General features: G+C 35.6%; 1 protein-coding gene across 1 annotated transcript in view; it reads right to left on the bottom strand.

Annotated features, from left to right (window-relative positions):
• The window catches only part of LOC121416345 (alpha-N-acetylgalactosaminide alpha-2,6-sialyltransferase 2-like), a 43,978-nt gene that overhangs the window by 18,050 nt on the left and 3,642 nt on the right, over positions 1-22,286 (bottom strand). The window contains exons 2-7 of the mRNA XM_041609913.1: positions 17,794-18,165; positions 7,901-8,038; positions 7,143-7,371; positions 6,566-6,734; positions 5,763-5,943; positions 2,120-2,258 (exon numbers count right to left, since the gene is read on the bottom strand). Of these exons, the coding sequence (XP_041465847.1) occupies positions 2,120-2,258; positions 5,763-5,943; positions 6,566-6,734; positions 7,143-7,371; positions 7,901-8,038; positions 17,794-17,813 (876 nt within the window). The 5' untranslated portion in view covers positions 17,814-18,165. The remainder of the gene's footprint in view (positions 1-2,119; positions 2,259-5,762; positions 5,944-6,565; positions 6,735-7,142; positions 7,372-7,900; positions 8,039-17,793; positions 18,166-22,286) is intronic.

The following is a 22,286-nucleotide window of genomic DNA, read 5'->3' as shown; positions in this document are numbered from 1 at the left end:
AAACATTCCTGTACTTGTTTAGGGGTTCATTTAAGGGAATATTTGCCAAGAGTATCGTTTTGTTTCCAATACTTGTTAAGGGTAGGGTTTCACACGCCAATACTCGTTAAGGGGTGCATTTTTAGAAGTATGAAAATTACGTGTTTAGGGTGCTTTTCGAGCCCCCTTGGTCGCGCATGGTATCCACTCGTGAATGGAAGTGGCCCCCCCGGGGTCTCTCATCCTCGCCCCTTCCTCATCCTTCATCATGCCTCTCACTCTTTCTACAGCGCGTCCCAAAAAAAACTATACACTTTTGAAATGGCCGCCAAATAAAAAAATCTAGCACTTTGGGGAAAAAGACTCTCATATATGGATAGCCAATGAAGTCAACTTTCAAATGACACCAAAAAGTTGGAAAAATATTAATGCTTGAGCGAGCACTGCCCACTGAAACAAAGGGTATGAAAATTAGGGTGGGCTGGAATTAGCCTTCCAATTTATTTCAGTTGTTGAGAGGCAAATCATTTCGAACTTACAAAGTTAAGGGCGTTGTGATAAATTAATGATCAACCTTGATCAGTTTTGATAGCTTAAGCAAATTTTTTAAGTTATTAAATTGAACTTTTATGCATGAGTGAACACAAATTACACTTTTGGAGCAGCATTTCAGCTTTATCATTTGGATCTCTTTTGGGGCAGCATTTCAACTTTATCATGGCGATCTCAGCAATGTGTTCATGGGAGTCGGCCAGTCGGGAGAATAGGGGGTGAGATAGGGCTTAAGTGGGAGAAGTAGGTTGATGGAATAAGGGTCAACAGAACATTCAGCCCCGCCCCCTCCCTCTTTCCCACCCTCCCCTCCTGTTGAGAGACTGATGGCTATTCTTATGTACGTGTGAAGTCCAGAGCAGAATGTTGGTTTAATGATTAATTCTGAATTAGGGCATCAACTTTTTCCTATCAATCATTCAATCAACAATTTATCAGTAAATTAACTCATTCAATATTCAATGTGATCAATAAAACATTCTTTTTTTCCGATAAATTATTTCATTAATCATCATAATCATTAATTTGTTTGGGCAATCATTCAAACTGACCATCAGCCACCGGTCACTTGGAAGTTAAGTTTTGAAAAGGCTACAATCCGGGAGATGAGACAGAGAGAGGGGGGGGGGGGCTGGAAAATGGAGGTGAAGAGGGGAGGGTACCTATGACTTTTAATTTGTAAAACGACAAAAAGAAGAGGAATGCCCTTTTAACCAAGTCTTAGCATACCTCGCCCTCTTGCTTGTAACAGGTACATGTACCATCACGTTACTCTGACTCTCATGAACACACTTCTGATGTCCACAAGATGAATATGCTACACTAAAATTGCATTCCTGTTCACTCATGCAGTACATTTCGATTGAGTAATTCATGAAATTTGCCTATTAAAACCAAAACTTATCTCACTCATGAATAGCAGAACACCCTTAGCTTTGTAAGTTCCAAAGGACTAACCTCTCAAAAAACTGTATGGCTAATTCCTGCCCAGCCTAGCCAAGCTTAGTCTCCCAGGAGGAGAGAAGTGGGGGGAGGGGGTAGAGATGGAGGGAGGGGTTGCTAAATGTTCTGTTGACCTTAAGCCCATCAACTTACTTCACCTGCCTAAGTCATATTACCCCCTCTTCTCCTGACTGTCATGAACACATTGTTAAGATCCACATGATCCACATGATAAAGCTGCACTAAAAATTGCAATTCATGATCACTCATGCATTAAATTTCAATTTAATAACGTATGAAATTTTCACAAACAACAAATTGATAACATCTGATCTTTAACTCACCAAATAACCTTCAACTTTGCAAGTACCAAACAAAACATCTGAAAGAAATTGGAAGGCTAATTCCAGCCCACCCAAATTTGCATACCCTCTGTTTCAGTGGGCAGTGCTCGCTCAAGCATGAATAATTTTCCAACTTTTTGGTGTCATTTGAAAGTTGACTTTATTGGCTTTCCATATCTATAAGTCTTTTCCCCCAAAGTGCTACATTTTTTATTTGGCAGCCATTTCAAAAGTGTATAGTTTTTTTTGGGACGCACTGTATATCCCCTTTCCCTCTTTCCCTTCCCATCCCTATTGCTTACCTCATCTCCTTTTGGTATTTCAAATCCTGTCCTGTGTCTCAGTGCCAATGTGTTGTGGAGTGTGACCATGGTAAAACAATAAAAGGATGTCTTCTTACCTACATCATTCTCAAACCCTTTTGTCACTGCTGCATTAACTCTATAGTGAAAAAGTTAAATGAAACAAGCACAAAAAATTGTAAATATTATTTAATTTCTCTTCAATTATCGATTTCTGCAATTTTTTCACAAACAAATGATTGAATCAACAAAGAAAATACAACAGAGAATGTAACAAAATATTTTTGTATCAAAGAGATATTTGAAGGAAATAAAAGCATCTTTAATAACGGGGCTGGAAAAATAATGAACAAGTTATGTTTTCTATATCAATTAAAATTGTTTCACTGTTGCAGGGGTTGCCACTTTAAGCTTAGCTTGATTGTGCAACCGTGGTGTCATTATGGATATCTAAAAATCATTTAAAGTCAGTATTCTTTTATCAATTCATCATTACTTCATCATCTTCATCATCATCGTAATCATCACCATCATCATCATCATAAATTTCATCATCTTCATCCTCCTCCTCATTCTCCTCCTTGAATTAGTATATTAATCAAGTACTAAAATATGCTTAAGAACTCCTAAAATGGGTTCAAGGATGTTGCCAATTATGAGTGCATATGAAGGTCATAGGGTCATACTTTAATTCCTTGCAATCCCCCAGCTGTGCATGCAGCACTTTCCATTTTCAGTTTTACCCAAACTGCATAAAAACTACGAAGCTATCTGAATTACATGCGAAATACGCATTCTTTCAAAGAAAGGGCTATGGCAAGGATTTTGGCAAAGGCTTACATTTAATAGGTACTCATACTAGATACTCCTGTAATATCATTATAGAAAGCAGGTGTGATCAATTCATCCATGCATTCCTCAAAAATGTGGAGAGATTCAAAACAACTTTTCCACTACAAATTTATACTGCTAAAAATAATCTACTCCAAGGCACATTGTTACTATGCACTTTTCGCTCAACGAGGGAAACAGACTTCTATGTCACTAGTTGATTTTGCAAGAGACTTTTAGCACTGTAGTAAAAAAACTGTCCTGCAACACAATTTGTTGCCTATGACGTGAAAAAGTTTACTTTTTTTGCAACCGCAATGGGGACATTAGATTTGCGGCTTGTGTGCAAAATGCTAGTAGCTACAATGGTAACAAAGACAACCCCAATTTGGGATGATTTTTAGAGCCACATGATAGTCGTCGTAGAGCTCGAGAGCACCTCTGTGATATGGAAGCAGCAGTCAATCAACGTGCACCTAGATAGATTCTTGTATTATTGCACTCTGAACAGGAAACCTAGCTCCATGTATGCCCACAAGTAAATTCTTGATTTTCCCATTAACACAATAATTTCATCAAAATAATATAATGGATTCAGGTTTTGAAAATACACATAATTTGATAATCATCACCACCTAATTTCCTAACAATGTAAGAATAATTTGAAATCCAATCCCCCATTTCAGGGGAAATTGCTTCACTTTGTGTGCGAAATGGCTTGATGTTTGTGTAGGAGTCAGCAAAAAAAGAAATAATAAAAATATAAGCGCTTGTGAAATAGTTTAGCTGGAGGGGTGAATATGACCCATGGATTCAATTGCCAGCGATCCACCAATAATCCATGTTAGATGCAATATCGATTCGATGGACTACATGTATATATGAATACCTTTAATTAAATTTAAAAAAATTACCCCTTAATATGTACTCAATTTGTTTGAAGAACCACTTTCTTATCCATGCCATAATACACCATGTAGGCCTAGAGCTTCTCATGACATGTCAGCCCACTGAAGTCTTGGGGGGTGGGCATGCTGTGCTGTTCAGTCGTATGTGAATGCATGCATGTACATGTATAATAATAATAACATTTGTAGGGCACTTTATACTGGTGTTTCAAAGCGCACAGGTTGGCAGATTATAACAGTATACAGTCAATCCATTAAAAAAGATAAAGAATGCATGCAGTGACCTAGACATACCATACATGTAGTATTAACAAGAATTTTGCACACCGCAGATCTAATGTTGCTGCAGTTGCGGATGATAAAATGCCAAATTATAACCCCAGCTTTCGCTAAAGCAGCCTTCCAGCACTCGGTGCATTCAAGGAGTTAATCTTGCTGGGTACCCATTCACCTCACCTGGGTAGAGTGCAGCACAACTTGGGTAAATTTTTTGCTGAAGGAAAACACGCCGAGGCTGCGATTTGAACCCATTCCCTCTGATTGAGAGACAAAAGTCGTAACCAGTAGACCATGATGCCCCATGATAATTTTTTTAAAGTGATTTGTACGAATGCTCATGTACAAATGGGGATATTTTTATTTTTATTTTTATTTTATAGATTCTGACAACACGTGCAGCACCTTTGGTAGTTTCGCCTGCATTACATGATTCAATATAGCAGCAGTGCTAACTTTGAAAACATCTTATTTTATAGATTTTTTTCATAAAAAACACCATTCAAAATATTATGTTCATTGATCCTAAATGACATTTGACCTTGGTCACGTGACCTAACCTCATGCACAATGTTCACTGATACTTGATCATTCTTATGTCTAAGTTTCATGAACTAGGTCCATATCAGACTAATGACATTTCAAAAACTTAACCTTAGGCATTTCAATGTTGATGCTGCCGCCATCAGTAATCAATAATGAGTACAAATACTGTGGTTCACATTCAATCACAATTTTCAGATTATGACATTCAAGAATTGAGCAAATACTACAATTTCAGATTAAACATGAATGTTCACTGGCACAGCTGTTAAAATAGAGTATATTTGGCAGGAGTAAGGAGCAATTTGCACAGAAACAAAGAGATAGGGAGTAATTTCTAGGGAAGGTTTGAGATTATCAAACATTAGTAAAAAAAAAAAAAAAGCAAACAAAATTCTCCTCTTTGTTATTTCCTAACTATCAGAATCTTCACTTTGTAATGAACATACACAGGTAGTATATTGGAATATACTACTGAACTTGGTTTAAAAGATAAATTTTTTTGTCACTTTGTGTATTGTGTCATCACAATAACATCACCAATGTGGCCAATTTGAAGTCCCATGGGTATGGTGATTACTGCTTTATACAACTTCTAGTAATTCATGCAGAAATTTTGTTTGTGATTTGTCATTTTTTTTTGCTGCAACTGATTCTCTACTTTTCCCCCATTTTATTTATTTGTACTTTGGTTTCATTTCCCTCTTAATCAAGCAATCTGTGAAATGATGTAACTACCATGAAATAACTGAAAATTGCCAACACAATTTCACACATGTGGGCACATCTACCAACAAAATACAATAGAGTCTATTTATATATTTACATTGTATTTCTCCATATCTCATTTTCTACCAGAATCACACGACACATGTATACAATCAGTTTAATAGTTGTACATGTAAGTTTGATAATTTGAAGTCCATCATTTCGACTGAAATCTATCTTTTCAGAGGATGAATATATTTTCCTATATATATATATATATATATATATATATATATATATATATATATAAGCCTACATATCTATACACATGTATAGCATAATCATAGTTTTCATAGATTCTACAAGATTGTGCTTACCTGAATACATAATCATGAGCATCTATTTCTGCTCCTTTACCCGAACCCTTAAGAATGCCTCCATTGCCAATGATAGCACATGTTGTGCAATCGCTTGATTGACCTTTGACCTTCCGTAACCTGTCATCAAACATGTACTGATTGTTGGGAGAATTGAGCTGTCCAACCATGCTACGAACATCTGGAAGATATGAAGATTATGAACGTATTAGGGAAAGAAGAGGGAGAGAGATGAGATAGGTGGAAGGAGAGAAACAAGGAAGAGAAACAAATTTAGAGAGATACATGTAGATGGAAATGAGTAGAAAAGAAGGAGAATGAGGTAGTGGCAGAAGAGAGAGAGAAATGAGAGAAGACAGGTAAAAAGGCAGAGCAAAAGAAAGATAGATGGAAAGAAAGAGAGATGATGGGAGAGAAGACAAGAATAAAAAGCAAGATAGAAAGAGAAAGAGAGAAAGAAGGACTAAGGAGAGAGAGTGAGAGAGAATCACATGCCTTCATATTATCAGAAGTGTTATTGTTTTGTATCTAGACAAGGCTAACAAAGTGGCTTTTGTTAAGAATCCAATGAATAATCTCATACATGAAAATCAATCAATATTACTGTATGTGAGAAATGTAACAATCTATAAATAATAAGCAATCTACACTATTTTGATATCATTTTCGAAGAAACAATGTCCCGACCCCTGAATTCTCACCTGATAGCTTTGAATGGAATTGTCAATAAAACAAGTACTAAACTAGCAAAACAAATATAAATAATAACCAGATACCACTTTTCAAAAGCAGGGTTTACATACCAGTATAATTTATATTTCTCCATCCATTGATTCCTTTATATTGAGTAAGTCTTCTATACTCGCTGGCATTAAAGTGTTTATCCCACATGAGGATTGGTATATCAGGAATAAACTTGGATCGAATCTTAGGATTATCCAACATCTTCTTCCGCACTGAGGTAGGGCATTTCTAGAGATGAGGAGAAAACAGGAAATCAATGTCGTCAGGAGGGGGCGAATAAACAAATCAAAATTGATTTTAAAAAGTGACGTTTCTTCTTTGAAAAGACAGAGATTATATGAAGTGTTGAACTCAAAACTTTTTTAAAATCAGAATACAGAATTATAGAATAGAATATAACTGATTGCATGCTTTATAAATTAATATAAAGTTCTATCTAAAAAGTAATATATGAACTGATCAGCACACGAATTAGGTTGTGTTCTAACTATCACATGAAGCCATTAGGCTGGCTGAGTGCAATGGAATAAACAAAGCCTTAATGAGAGAAGATAGTTCATGAAAAGAAGTGAACAATTCACAGTACAGCCATATTCCATTCTACTAAACAAAATCTTTAAGTTATCATTGACTCACAATGTACTTTTCAAACTGTTCATCATGGCGATATTTTTTCTCTTCAATGAGCATCTTAGCCATGGGTAACTCTGGGGCTTGGCTGTAATCTTGGTCTTGGATATCATCTAAGTTTGACCTGAAGAATGACCCATTGACCGAGGTTCTCTCCATGTCTCCAAGCTCTGCCTCCGTCTTCGTGCCTCGTAACATGTTTGATAAGATGGGTAGGATCTTATCCTTGGAGTATCTTGGGATTATAAAACAACAGAAGTGTTAATGACAACTTGACTTTTCATTTTGCAATTTGTCAAATATTATGCTTTCATTTTGTGTCAAAGCTAAAATTGGCACTATAAAACATCAACATAACTTTGTTTGAATATTCTTTTAAAGCACATCATAAGATTTGGCACAAGTAGTGCAGGACCCTGAATAATAGAAAATTGTGAAAATATTGCAACCGAAAATCTGTTATAAGCTACTGAAATAATCAAATTATACTGCAAAAAGTTAATTACGTCATACAAAATTGCATTATCCATCACTGAAAATATGACAAAACCCAGGAAAGGGTGACTCAGATACGATCCACACAACATCTTCAGATAGGAGCATTTCAAACATGTTGGATGTTTTACCCAACAAGTCCTGTTTTAGTAACAGTGCTTTTAGCCAATCAAAATCAAGGAAAGTTGTCAGATCTGACAACTTGTCAGACAAAAATGTTAATGAAATGCTCCTCACGATCATGAGTCCAGACTTGAAAGTAGTCTTACCTGCCAATGTTTCTACTGTGCGCACTGACAGTCCTCTGCATGATGTTAATACTTGTATCATTGATGAGCAGGATAAAGATTAAACCTAACACACACAATGCCAAACATACCAGGAACCAATTCTTTCCATGCTGTAACCTAAGGGTATTCACAAAGAAAAAAAAATAAATAAATAAAAAGAAAATGTCACTTCATGCGATTTCAAATGCCATATGATTATGCTTTCAGGTCATGGAGAAAATACAGGTTTTTAAGATTCTTTGCCTGCTAATGTTTGTCTGATATTTTTACCTTTTTCTCTGAAAAAATTGTTTATTTAAATTGAATGTCCCTCGAACACAAATTAAATTTTCATGAATCATTGTCAAATTTCCTCTGTCATTAAAGTACATGTAATGCAGTATATGGATTTACATCATTCAAATCCTCCAGAAGTGGAGCTACTGTTAAATGTACTTCATTTGACAATGATTCAAGAAAATTGAATTTGTGTTCAAGGGACATTCAATTTAAATAAACAATTTTTTTCAAAGAAAAAGATAAAAATATCAGACAAACATTAGCAGGCAAAGAATCTTAAAAACTTGTATTTTCCCCATGACCTGAAAGCATAATCATATGGCATTTGAAATCATTAAATGTACAGAAAGTTAGAATAATTTGTAAAATATAAATATATATCTTCATGTTAAACCCGTTTGACTTTTTTCCCTCAATTTCATCCTCCTTAAAAACAAATCATTTTATTACAAAGGTTACGTTCTCATTAAAAAAAACCCTGATATACAGGTTTGTATAAACCAAAAAGCTCAACACACTACCTTCAAGTGTGGACCATTGATGTACATTTACAGTTGACACTTTTGTGGGTACTTTTCCCTGCTCAAAAATATATATATTATATATATTATATATAGCAGTCATTATATGACACCTAGGTAGATCCTTGTGATTTGATTGGTTGTTTGATATCGTTCATTCAGCCCATTTTGCAATGGCATCATCAATCGTGCAATTTTGGATCCATTCACCATGCAATTTTGGATCCATACGATTTTGTCCATTGCACTCGCACACCGAGACTGCATGCAGCTGAAGGCACAAGCAGTGCACATGTTATAATGACGTAACAATCAACAGACCGAACTCGCACTGCATGAGTGTGTTTTGCATCGAAATTCAAAATTTCATTTGAAAAAAAAATCTATTTTTAGGTGTCATACAAATCAATTAATGAATGTTTATGAGTGCAATGGACAGAATACTTCATTCGGTGTAAGATGAAATGATCCATTCAACTCGGCTACGCCTCGTTGAATGGATCATTTCATCTTTCACCTCATGAAGTAATCTGTCCATTGCACTCATAAACATTCATTATCTGTATGTACCATTCGATCCTATCATCTTTAAAAGACAAGTCCATCCAAACAAAAAAGTCGATCAATTTGAATAAAACAAGACAAATCTAACAAGCATAGCAATCGAAATTTCATCAGATTCTGATGTAAAATCAAGTTTTGCTTAATTTCACAAAACAATGTATGCATGCACATCCCAGTCAGTATGCAATTATGACGAGACTAGTGACATCCCCCTCTTACCATATATTTTGTATTTTATTATGTGAAATATGAAATATTCTAAATTTTCTCTTCAAGTCAAGTGAAACAATGACTGATTCCTTCCTGAACATGTGGAATTAGCATTGTTTATGTATGTTCAGTCAAGTTGGTCCTTATAATCAAATCTGTATAAAATGAAATATATTTTATAATTCAAACAAAAAAAATCAAAAGAAATAGTGAGTGAGGGACATCATCGACTGTCTCATTTGCATGTCACTGATTTGTGCATATCACTATTTTGTGAAAAATAAGCAAAATTTTAAAATGTCATAAATTTTTTTTATTTTACATCCAATTTTGATGAATTTTCAGCATTTTGCTAGATTGATTTTTCTCCATTTATTCAAATAAACAGTTTTCTTGGGTGGACTTGACCTTCAATAATCAAATAAATGTATCATATTTCTTTCAATTCATCACAGTCACACAATGTGACCTACACCAATGGTGTGAAATTCATGATGATGAGTGTATTCATGAAGTTTATTGTGTTTAGTCAGTTTTTGCCCACTGTTTGCCTTTAGACAGATCTCTCATTAAGAACAAATAAAGAACACATATGAGAATGGTATACAGTGTAGATATTAGAGAAGTTCAAATAGTGTTTACACTATTGAACCTGAAGGATGTTTGCCTTTACCATCAATAAGGTGAGAAAATTCAAACAGGAACAGGTAACACGTTTCAGAGTAGTGCTTGACCGTTCAAACAGTGGAACGTTGACGTGTCTAGCTGTGTCCCTTGTGTAATAAGCAATTAAAATGTATCGTCAGGGGTCCTAGAGCTACATGTAGGTGGTCCTAAAAGCTACGCACCACTTCATTGTGCATGCAATTTCGATGGAAAAATAAATGCGAACTCTATCTCTGTGTGTGGAACTGTGACTGCAGAGTGACGAACGATCCCTATTCAATTTTTCTACAGACTACAGAGGCTACAATAAACCAATCAATACGGGGAGGGGGGGCACTCAACACAAAAGCAGTAGGTATGTGCTGCAAGCAAGACAAAAAATGGGGGCTCTGGAACTGGCTTATTGTAAAAAGGAGGGTCTTCGGAATGGGCTTCTGAAAGTACAAATATGTTTGTCAAAACGGAGGTCCTAGGAACAGTTTGCCTTTGTGTGAGTGCGTATGCGTCCCTATGGAATGGGCATACAGCTAGCCCAGCGGCACAGGCGCCGGGTACGCTCGCGCAGAAGTGATGGTCAGACAGCACTATGTGGGCTGGTTTTCACCAAAACTGCAGCTCTTTGTAGTGGATCAATGTGGCTGGAACGGCGTGACGAAAACTATGCGAAGCTTTGAGACACATTTCTTTTTTTCTCAATAATTTGAGAAGAAAATGGGCTATGCTTGGGAACAGCTTTTTTTTGTTTTTTTTCTCGAGGGCATCTTCACGTTAACTGACATTACGCGGCACAATTTTACACACTTTTCATTGTGTGTACAGTATGATTATCTCTAAAAAAACAAATGATGGGAGTTTTCTTAAAAGCAACCGTGAAAATGCCCCAAGATAAAAATGCTGACTTGGAACAGAAATTTGAATGTAAAAATGGGGGTCCCCTTCCCTACATACCCACCACGATTTATATACGGAGTGCCCCCCCCCCCTCCGGGCATTGAATGCAGAGAAAATAAGCAAATGTTTGGAATTTTGGAGTCATATTCACTTTAATTTTATATTTTTCTATCGTAATATGGACATATCTTAAGAATTGAGGCACAGGAAATACTATTCATTTGCACGATAAATCAAGTGCATAGCCTTAGGACCCCTTTCTACATCGGGCGGCGAAGTCAAGAGGTGTTCAGAAAACACGGCAGGATTTTTATATTAGCGAGTTTTGTGATATATTTTTTTTAAAGGATCTTTAGAATATCTATTATTATCGTTCAAAAACAAAATGCTTAGCTTTAGCCCCCCCCCCCCCACCATTCATAGCAGAAATCTTTATCCAGATCTTTGGAGGACAGCCAATAGGCCATGGCAGCATTCAGACCTGACACAGAAATGACATATCTATATTCTCATGCAATTTTACAGGACTTAGACTAGAAATATTTGTGGACTTATTATTTCTTTAGTTTATTAAGTGATTAACAGTTTTGATAAAAAGGAAATTATTGATTTCAACACAGTTCTGTATTAGACCTTTATTGTCAGAAATTTAAGCGAACAGTAGGCAGGCAGGGTGATCACAGTCTACATGTACATGTCTGTTCTGTCTGAAGCATGTGATACCAAGAAAATTGTTCCTCAATCCACTCATATCCTGGTATTCTCTCTTTTTGTTCTTATAGTGATCATGATACCGCTAAAGAAGATCAACATTTCAATTGATCACTACATGTATGTTTATATTTCACCCAATCTCTGCTAGTACGTATGAGATATGAAATATGATGCCAGTATAAAATTCACTTTAAACTGTAATGTAATATTTATAACACCATACCATGACATAAATCCTGGTAATTTTGGTATCTATGTTTCTTGCAGCTGTGATGAAAGCATTTAATTGCTAAATTTCATTCATGAGAGTTATAAAAACAATAGAAAATAAAACCATCAAAATTACAAATCATCTGCCCTGATGTCAAATTAGGTTTTGATTGTTGGCTCTAAATCTACATGTCTAAAAAAAAATTGAAATCAAATATGAAAAGGCATTTCTCATAATACATTTTTGTATTAGAAATACAAGCACAACATTTTATAAAAATGAAAACTTTATTAATCTTCATTCAATTGAGGGATATTTCCTTTCAAACAATCCACAAATCATGCCAATTCATTACATACAAAAAAAAACATGTGTGAATGTTAACGGCATTTTTAAAAAGTACTACTGGTACATACTGAATTGAAAAATAAGGATATAAAGTTTTTTTATAAACTGTAACTAATTTCACACTTGTGCAAAATTTTGTTGAGATAGACTAGACCTTGAAGCTTTTACCAATACCAGGCATGCAGTAATAATTTTAATAGCTGTTATTCAAATAGAGGGGTGGGGATCCACTGCATGTCTGCATCTGATGCTTAAAATGACAAAAAGTCAACTATCATGCTCAGAATCAAAGAAATATCAATCGGCTACATGTTTGTATTCAAATCTGCCCAATCACAAAAATACAGTAAATTTAAGAACCTGTTATAAAAGTGGAAGTTCATCCTGATAATGAGTTAGTTTGATTTTATTGAGAAAAACATTGGTGAAGGTTTTGTAAAAGCAAATCCATCAAGGAACAAAAAAATAAAAAAAGATTCATGAATCTTTATATTTACAGTTTAAACTTTGTGACGTCATACATCGTCAGTGAATATATTACTCGCGGAGGGCAGGGGGTGAGGGCAGCACGCATAAACTTTATGGAAAAAACTTTGCTCCCTCGCTTATCATGGAGGCGCAGTGAAATAATGTGGTTTTTTTTAACTCTTAATGTGCCATTCGCTGTAATCAGCAAGTGCCATATTTCTTTTCAGCGTCTATATTTAATTGTTTTATTTATGAAAAAAGGGAATCACTCCTGAGACAATAAAGTTAAACCTCTTGACCATGAGCTGAACTGAACAATGGAATCACTCATGCATGCAATGCACTCCTCAAAATTAAATAGGCATAACAATAGCTGTATGACCATTGCACGAAAATGTGTTCATGGCACTCCAGTGGATGCACGGATATGTGTTCATGGCACGTTATTAAAGGGAAAGTTCACCCTGAAGAAAACTTTGTTGTAAAAATAGCAGAAAAAATAATAAAAAATATTGGTGAAGGTTTGAGGAAAATCCGTTAAAGAGTAAGAAAGTTATTAGAGTTCAAAATTTTGGATTTGTGACGTCATAAACGAGCAGCTGCCCCATGTGTTTTGTAATATAAAATGTATGAATTTCAAATTTTGTATGGTTCCTGATGACTTAATTTTCTTTTCTTTTCATGATCTGGTGTGAAATCATTTGTCTATTGATATACAAAAGTTACAGTGAAAACCATTTTCAATTTTCTGAGAAAATGACATTTCATTGATTTTTTACCATTCGCTATGTAGGAATGCTGCTCGCATATGACGTCACAAATCAAATAATTGAAATTCTAATTATTTGATGATTTTTTTTTTTCACAAACCTTCGGCAATATTTTTTATTATTTTTTCTGCTATTTTTACAATAAAATTTTTGTCAGGGTGAACTTCCCCTTTAAGGGTTAATTGGACCCCCCCCTGCATACGGCCACATCTTAAAGAAGAAATTACTTACTATAAATATACCCCACTCATCACACGACTTATGATAATTAAGGTACCGTAGGATTAGTTTTACAAGTTTTTCATTCATTACGCACTTGCAGAAGGAAGTAGAACAGTGCTAAATAAAGATACCGGGCGCTCATCGGGCACAAAAAGAGTGGTTTTTAATTTTAAGGACATCTAATACATGTACATGTATCTGATATGAAGAACAGGTACAGTATATAAAGGCAAAGGGGCACTCATTAACACATAACAAGTCCTTCTCAGGTAAAAGGGGCACAGAACACATTCGTGGGGCACTATTCTCAGGTAAAAAAAGGGGCACTGATACAAGAAAGAGCACCTGTAAGAAGGCAAAGGGGCACTTGCTAACGGCACTTCCATTGACGAGTGGATACCATGCGTGGCCATGGGGTCTCGAAAAGCACCCTAAACACATATTTTCCATATTCTGAAAATGCACCCCTTATTTGGTGTGTGTGTTGAAACCCTACCCTTAACAACCAATGGAAACAAAACAATACTCTTGCCAAGTATTCCCTGAATTGAACCTCTAAACAAGTACAGCAATATTTTAATTGTTATGTCATGGACCTCGGCCGTCGATTTTACCTTTACCTATATCATTGGGTTTAGTACAGCCCCACCTCCCGCAAATCGTACTATAAACATGTAGTGTTGACTCTTGGGGCAAAAAGTACATCCTTTAACAATTTAATCACAATTTTTCATACCATCGCAAATTTGACCCTTATAAACACGTAGTCTCCTAGCGAAAATAGATACCCTTTTTTCATTGTTCAGTGTTTTTGACACCCTTGTCACATTACGTATGTAACGTGCCCTTGAAAAAGACATCATTTTTACATGTTTTTGGGGTCGCGCATGGTATCCACTCGTCAATGTAAGGGCTTCAGTGCTACAACTCCACCCACAAAGCATCCAAAAAACTCCTCGAGTCTCTACATGGTTAGTTGATTAGTTCACTCAAACAAGTCTCATATTTGGTCGGTCTCTGCACTTACCTGAAGCGTCGAGCATAACACCATCTATATTTACTGTACAGACATTATCGAAAGCAAATCAAATGTTTGAATTTCACATCGGGGAAACAAAATAAGATTACTACAGAGAGTTCATCACAAGGTCTGAAAATTCAAATAACACAAGGGAGAGTACTTATATAAGCCCATCAAATGTAGCCCTCATGTTGTACATGTAAATTGCAAAAGAACCTCCTTTAAAATCACTTAAAATAAGAGTGTCGCTATTAATGCGAGCACATAATATGCCCGCCTGTAACGTGGAAAATGGAGTTATTGGTCAAACGAAATGTTGTAGGTGGCGACTTCACCTTTGACCTTCTGACCTCAAAATAAATAGAATTGCTGATATATCTATGCTAGTATCACAAACATCATATGAGCCTAGATAAAGTTAAACTGAAGTTATCGCGTTTAAAAGGACTGCAGAAGGGTAAGGTGAAACATGTCACTGTGACCTTTGACTAAGTTTTAACCTCAAAATCAAAAGGCTTCCTGGGATCCATGCTAGTATCATGCACACCCAATTACTGTATATGAGCTTAGATTATTAAGTCAAACTGAAGTTACAGTGAGTGCATCACGTTTCTGCAGAAGGGTAAGATGAAAACATGTCAATGAGACCTTTGACCTTTTGACCTCCAAATCATTTGGCTTCCTGGAATCCATGCTAGTATTATACACATCAAATTATATAAGCTTAGGTAAAGTTAAACTGAAGTTTTTGCATTTACAAGAACTGCAGAAGGGCAAGGAGATGATAACATGTCACTATGACCTTGACCTTTGACCTATTGACGTCCAAATCAATAGGCTTCCTGGGATCCATGCTAGTATCATACACACAAAATTACATGAACCTAGGTTTTGTCTATCATGTTTACAAGGAAAAGTTAACGGACAGACAGACGGACGGATGGACAGATGGACAGACAGACAGACGGACACCGAGCATGATACCATAATACGTCCCGTCTAGACGGGCGTATAAAAAAAAAGAAAATTGGAATGAACAGCTACATGTATATTACAGATGTGGCCTACAGTGGAAAAGGCCCACAATCCATTTACAGTGTAGATCTAACACCCCTGTTGAGATGAGCTTTCTTGAAAACCTTGAAAAATAGCTTCAAATTGAGTCTGACAAAGCCTCATCCTGATGTTACAGGCTTCTACTGAAAATTAGAATGAATTTCACGACAAAGTAAACAAACTCATTGTCTCACAAATTATCCCCAATATCTATCTTACTGAGGAAAAAATGAGAAGTACTCCACTGATACTTTAATATAGACCATTTGATTGATCAATGTTTAAAAAAAAATCAGGGTACAATGGTGATCATTTTCACTCTAAACATTCAATGTTAAATCAACATTTGAAAGTTTGGAGGAGCGACAACCTTTTCCAAATGTTAACCGTGTATAAAGCTGAATCCAAATAGGTGTTGGGTAGAACCATTTAAAGTGGTAAATGCAACATTTAGAAAATGTTGTCACTCCTCCAACCTTTCAAATGTTAAGATGACATTTCTTGTTTTAGAGTGTTGGGATCTATTTGACTCAGTGCTTCTGCTGTTCATGCAATTTAAACAAAGTTTTTCATTTGTTTTGTTCTTCATTATGCATGCATACATGTACATGTACATCATCCAATGAAAGCAATATTGAACCACAGGTTCAGGAATTGGGATAAAATTCATCAATATGAGATGAGAGAGCATGGATTTCAAAAAGACATGACAAACATCCCATGTGTCTGATAGCTTCTGGCAATTATATGACAGTCAGATCCTTCAGGGAGATACTGATGGATTGAGGATAGCTGATTTCCTTTCATTACCATGGCTGCAGAAACCAGTACCATTTTCACATGTTCATTTCAATACAGGAAAACATAAAATAGAATAATTATCCTGATATCAAAGCGAAAAAGCTTTTTGTTATTATAAATTTATGATTTGGAAAGACTATTAAAGTGAGTTTTTAGAAGCAATAACCCAAAATGGCTTTATCGCATATTAATGTCCCTCTCTATCAGTTCAGACTGTATGCATGTCTATTGTGTACTACAGGTGTACTAGGCGCATCTCTTATTCGCCATCTATCTTGGTTCAAAATAATATGCAACATAAGAAATCAAATGAAATGTAAGCCTAGCATTTAATTATTTTTGTTTTCTTTTGCCTTTCACAAAACTATGCACTGCATGGGTGGTTTACAAATGAGAAACTAATAATATACTGTAGGTACATGTATACATAGGAAATACTAAAAACTTTTCCTCATCTGAACTTAATATATAGTTTGACTCTAAACATGATTCCATCAAGATCTTCTTTTACTATATAAAATTTGCACACGTGTATAAAAAAAAATCAGTTGGAGAAAAAAAATACTGTCTGGTACATGTATGTAAATAGGTATTCACTAAAATCATTTTATTTCTAATTTTAATAAACTACAAAAGGCATCGTAAATGTGTTATATGTTATTCTATCATTGCAACATGTGACACCAACTCATTTATTGGCAATTTGCACAAATAATGATTTTGTGAGATGACAATGTAGGCTAAACTTCAAAATATCCTAAGTTTCAATAATATCTGATAATCTTGAAATTTTCAATGTTAAATGCTTCTTTGGTTTTATCTTTCCATTCAAATTGACTTTTAAGGAATAACACTGCATTTTTTTTCATACAGTATGTAATGCAGGTATTCTAAAGGTTCCACTTAATTTTAATCTCATGAATTTTTTTATAAGATATGTCATTGCCTCATGAACAAATGAATGCACATTAATGTATAATAAACACACAATGCCCTCCAAAAATAACAAATATAAAGACAGGCAATCTTAACATGTAAACATTTGACAGCAAGATAGCTCATTACCAATTCCCCATCCACAGCCCAAGACACGTACAATTCATCTTGCATAATTTATGTTAAGGGCTTACCATTTAGGGCAGTTGGCCATGATGGTGTAAATCTTCCACGACCAACGACACCTCCCGTCGTCTCTCTAAAGATAAGATGATGAAAATGAACGATGGAGAAGAGGAACACAATATCAAGGTTCAGCACCTCATCTTATTGGAATAGTGTACAGAGCCCAAACGTGCCAACTCAAACCATCCAAGTATTTGAGACTGATCACCGTCTGCAGTCAAAGCGCCCTGCTCACATCATCATCGTCTAAAAATTCTGTGAATTGGGTTACCCATTGTGGTCGTGGATAGAGGACAGTTTTCATCCAGCCAATGGGGAGCACATGCAGATTTCCTGATTGATGGGCTGAAGTGGGTGGGATTTCAATAACCACAGATGATCTGAAAAAAGAAATCCAAATATGATGAGGTTGAATCTTGTGATATATTGACATGTAAAATAGCAGACATGCAAACATGTACAGTACAAGACACATATCTCTTTTGTTCAACACTCAGAGGGTGGGGGGGGGATTTCAATAACCACAGGTGACCCCATCCTAACATCCCACGATTTCTCTTCTTTCATTGTTCTCTCTCTCTTCATGTCCTACCACTGTGTACCCATCTACATGTATTTTTATCTTCCCTCCCTCTGATGTGATGTCCCCAGTTTCCTTCTTCTCATGTCATTGAAATCATTCATACACAGTAGTCTTGAGACAGAATAAGATGCGGCATGATTATCTTGTTATTCAATCCTTTTTTTTCTTCTTGGTGAACAACATTTGATATTAATTAAGGTTTATTCATATCAACATTTCCATTTTCAAATATCATCAAATCAATACACATAATAGATGATACAGATTTTCTTAGATATGCATAAATTAAATATCCTTGTAAGACATGAAATGCATGTACATAATTAACAATAAAAGAAAAATCTGAGAAAGTATTCTTGTAGTTGGTTCTAAAATAACGATAAAAGAGAAAATGAGAGATGTAGATGAGGTAGCCAAAAGTATAAAAAGCAAAGCTTGTTGGTTGAAGGCTCCAATGAATATGCATTGAGAGTCTCATAAAAATATCAATGACAAAAAAGAGTACATGTAGGAGAGCAAATAAAAGTAAAACAAAAGGAGGGAGACACAAATAATCAATAAATCAATAAAAAAATATATATATAATGAAATACAAAAATATATCATCATCTTACTCACTGTACAGTGTACATTACATTCATGAAAAAGTGAATGTACACTGTAGATCTACACATGTAGAGCCACTTCACCGAAAATAATGAAGAACTTTAAAATGTCATATAAACTTTATATTCCTTGTACAATTTTTAATGGAATTTTCAATGTTTTGTTTTGTGAGCAGGTTCAAACCAAACTGTATTTTAAAGGTCAAGTCCACCCAAGAAATGTGTTGATTTGAATATAAGCACAATGCTGAAAATTTCATCAAAATTTGGGTGAAAAATAAGAAAGTTATGACATTTTAAAATTTTGCTCATTTTTCACAAAACAGTTGATGTGTTCAACTCAGCAACATGCAAATGAGAGAGTCGATGATGTCCCTACATGTACATGTAAATAGTTTGAATTATACAATATTTCAATTTTTACCAATTTCACAATACAGACTAACTTGACTGAATCATGAAATGTTATAACAATGGTAATTTTTCATCTCCAGGGAGGACTAAAAGCTTTCTTCCACATGACAATGAGGGGAAAATTAGAATATTTCATGTAAAAATACAATTAAGAAATAGTGAGTGGATGACATCATCAGTCACCTCATTTGCATATTTAGACAATGTCAGCAATGTTTTTAATTTGATGTAAAATAGCCATTTAAGAGCACTAGCAATTGGATTATTATTATTAAAACGCTACTGACCAATGTGTTTATCTTCATCACCTTGAAGCAGCACCTACTCTGGAAGAAGACAGATTATTTCCTAAGATTTCAGCCAATTATGTGTTTGAGAAGGTGTTTTATACATGTAAACAAGACAAATATATTCTATCTTGATCAGGTACCAAATCAAATTAAAATCAATGTAAAATCAATATGTTGAACTTTATCCAATAAAACACATTTTAGTTTACAAACATCCTTCACATCCATTCGGGGGCAAGGCATACATGTATAATCTAGCAATGTACTTGACAATTTGCTTTTGAGGGGATTTACCAAAACTAAAGATGGGCTTCAAAAAATAAGCTCTTAATGCAACATCAACACAGAAACCAAGACTAGATGGATCTAAACTGAAAGAATGACTACATGTAGCTCTGAAAAATATAAATAGATCTCACCATTTTTGCTTTTTACGTAAATTGAAAAAAAATGTACTTCAGTTCCTGCTTAAATTCTTGTGCTTTAATTTAGAGATGGACTGAATGTGTGTGGGTCTGGTACCCAGATATTTCTCTACAAATTATTGCAAATACAACTTGTGTAGAAATAAAATAAGATAACCTGTCTAGATATATTTGTACACTGTAAAAATGCTATGTACTTTTTTGTAGCTGTTTCAACCTAGATAAATGCAAGTGCTTCATTCATGAATAGTTTCTAATCACACAAATTGCTGCTTTACAAAATGTACACCTGAATAGAGTATGGATGAATGGACTGCCATTTGAATGCAAAGATCCATGCAGCGCTACAAAGGATGCGCTGCACCGATAATGATGCATGCATGGACACACATCATCAGTTCATAAAGAAGAGTCAAGATTCATAACATGGCTATTTGAAAGATTATAATTTATTTCAATTAAAAATTTTATGACATGAAAAAACCTGAAAGAAATCTCTACTCATCACAGATTTATTCTCTACACTATACACATTCGGGCACTCCAATCCTTTCAGAGTTGGGTAGATACATGTATAGTAAATGTAATAGTATGTGGTGTCCCTAGTGCCATTGCCTGGCCTGGATGATCTGGATCTGCTGATCTTTAGCAAGTATACATGTAGCCACCAGTCACCATTATATGCCTACCACCAAGCATACCCCCAATATGGTCACTTCTTCTTCCAGGGTACATGTAAGTGTAAACTGATAAATCAGATGTTTGGGAGGATCGCGCAGCTACAGCTGTGCATACCAGCCAGCAGCCACTGGCGCGTCCATTTACGCTCAGCTGTAGCTGATGGCGATCAAGAGATCGAAGGCTGACTAATTCTGATCTGTTCGTCATCAAAATTTGCTATTTTCCAGCATATTTTTTCTGAAAGGTGGTACAAAGCTGGTTATATTTAATATAAATTCTCTCTTTTTTTATCACTTAGATCTCTATTCCCTTTTCCTCGTCATAAAGCAAAATTTAGGAATAATCGAAGAAGGTGAAAAATCACACCCTTTTCTCCATAGAAGCTGTAGTTATAAGGCATCAGTGAGCTCAACCACTACAAGCCCAAATAACCATCATCGGTCTATTGACGGAGGGGATGCCGCGGAGCCAGACAAAGTCTAAGTGGAGCATATTCCTGACAGAAATAGACCTATGGTCTATTAATAATAATAATAATAATAATAATAATAATAATAATAATAGGTCCATTTATATAGCGCAGTTACTATGTGCATATACTCTACTGCGCTTTGATAATTGGTATCATATTATTACCCCGGCTGTAGCTGAGCCGCCATATTAATAGGCGCTAAAGCGTTCAAGGAAAAATCCTACCGGGTACCCATTCACCTCCCCTGGGTCGAGTGCAGCACAATGTGGATACATTTCTTGCTGAAGGAAATTACGCCATGGCTGGGATTCGAACCCACGACCCTCTGTTTCAAAGTCCGAAGACTAATCCACTGGGCCACAACGCTCCAATTGAAAGTGCTGCTTCAAGATAAACGTACTGGTTCTGTGTGTATGTGTGGAACTTTTCACATACTATTATTTCATATAAAAGGCCCTTTTCCCTTGTAGTGCAGACCTGTGCATATCACAAAGTAAAAACATCCTTGTTTGAGGAGCATACTTTACTTCTGAATCCAACTGAAGAAGGCCTTGAAGGCATCAACATTGGGATAATGGGCTGGATCCTGTTGGAGGTTGTTCCAAGTCTTTGCAGCTTCAACAGTTGAGGCAGAAACACGGGGTGTAACATTACATGATGTCAAGTATGGTTGGAGCCTCCCCATTGGTTGGAGCTTCCCCGTATTAAAGCATGATCAATTATTTTCGTCTGACAACATGTGTAATAAATGTGACCAGATTAAGAGTTCATGGTCAAATCAACCACTCGAATTCTAGATCTAGTATTCCTTTAGTCAATCTGTGACACACAAATTTTAGTCAGGATCAACTTTTTTTAACCTGGAGCCTGCTGGGTTATGGTATTAGTGAGTGATTGTTACCAAATGTGTGCATTAATTTGCATAGTATTAGAAAATTATCTAGATCTAGATCTAAATACGTTTAATATTACTTTGCAACATCCGTCCAATTCCGGAGGGGGGGATGGAGGGGGGTACTTGATAAAAAAAG

Source organism: Lytechinus variegatus, chromosome 5 (genome assembly GCF_018143015.1).
Source record: "Lytechinus variegatus isolate NC3 chromosome 5, Lvar_3.0, whole genome shotgun sequence".
In the NCBI taxonomy this organism is placed as follows: domain Eukaryota; kingdom Metazoa; phylum Echinodermata; class Echinoidea; order Temnopleuroida; family Toxopneustidae; genus Lytechinus; species Lytechinus variegatus.
Note: the sequence above shows the minus strand (reverse complement) of the source record. Positions and strands in the feature narration are given on the sequence as shown.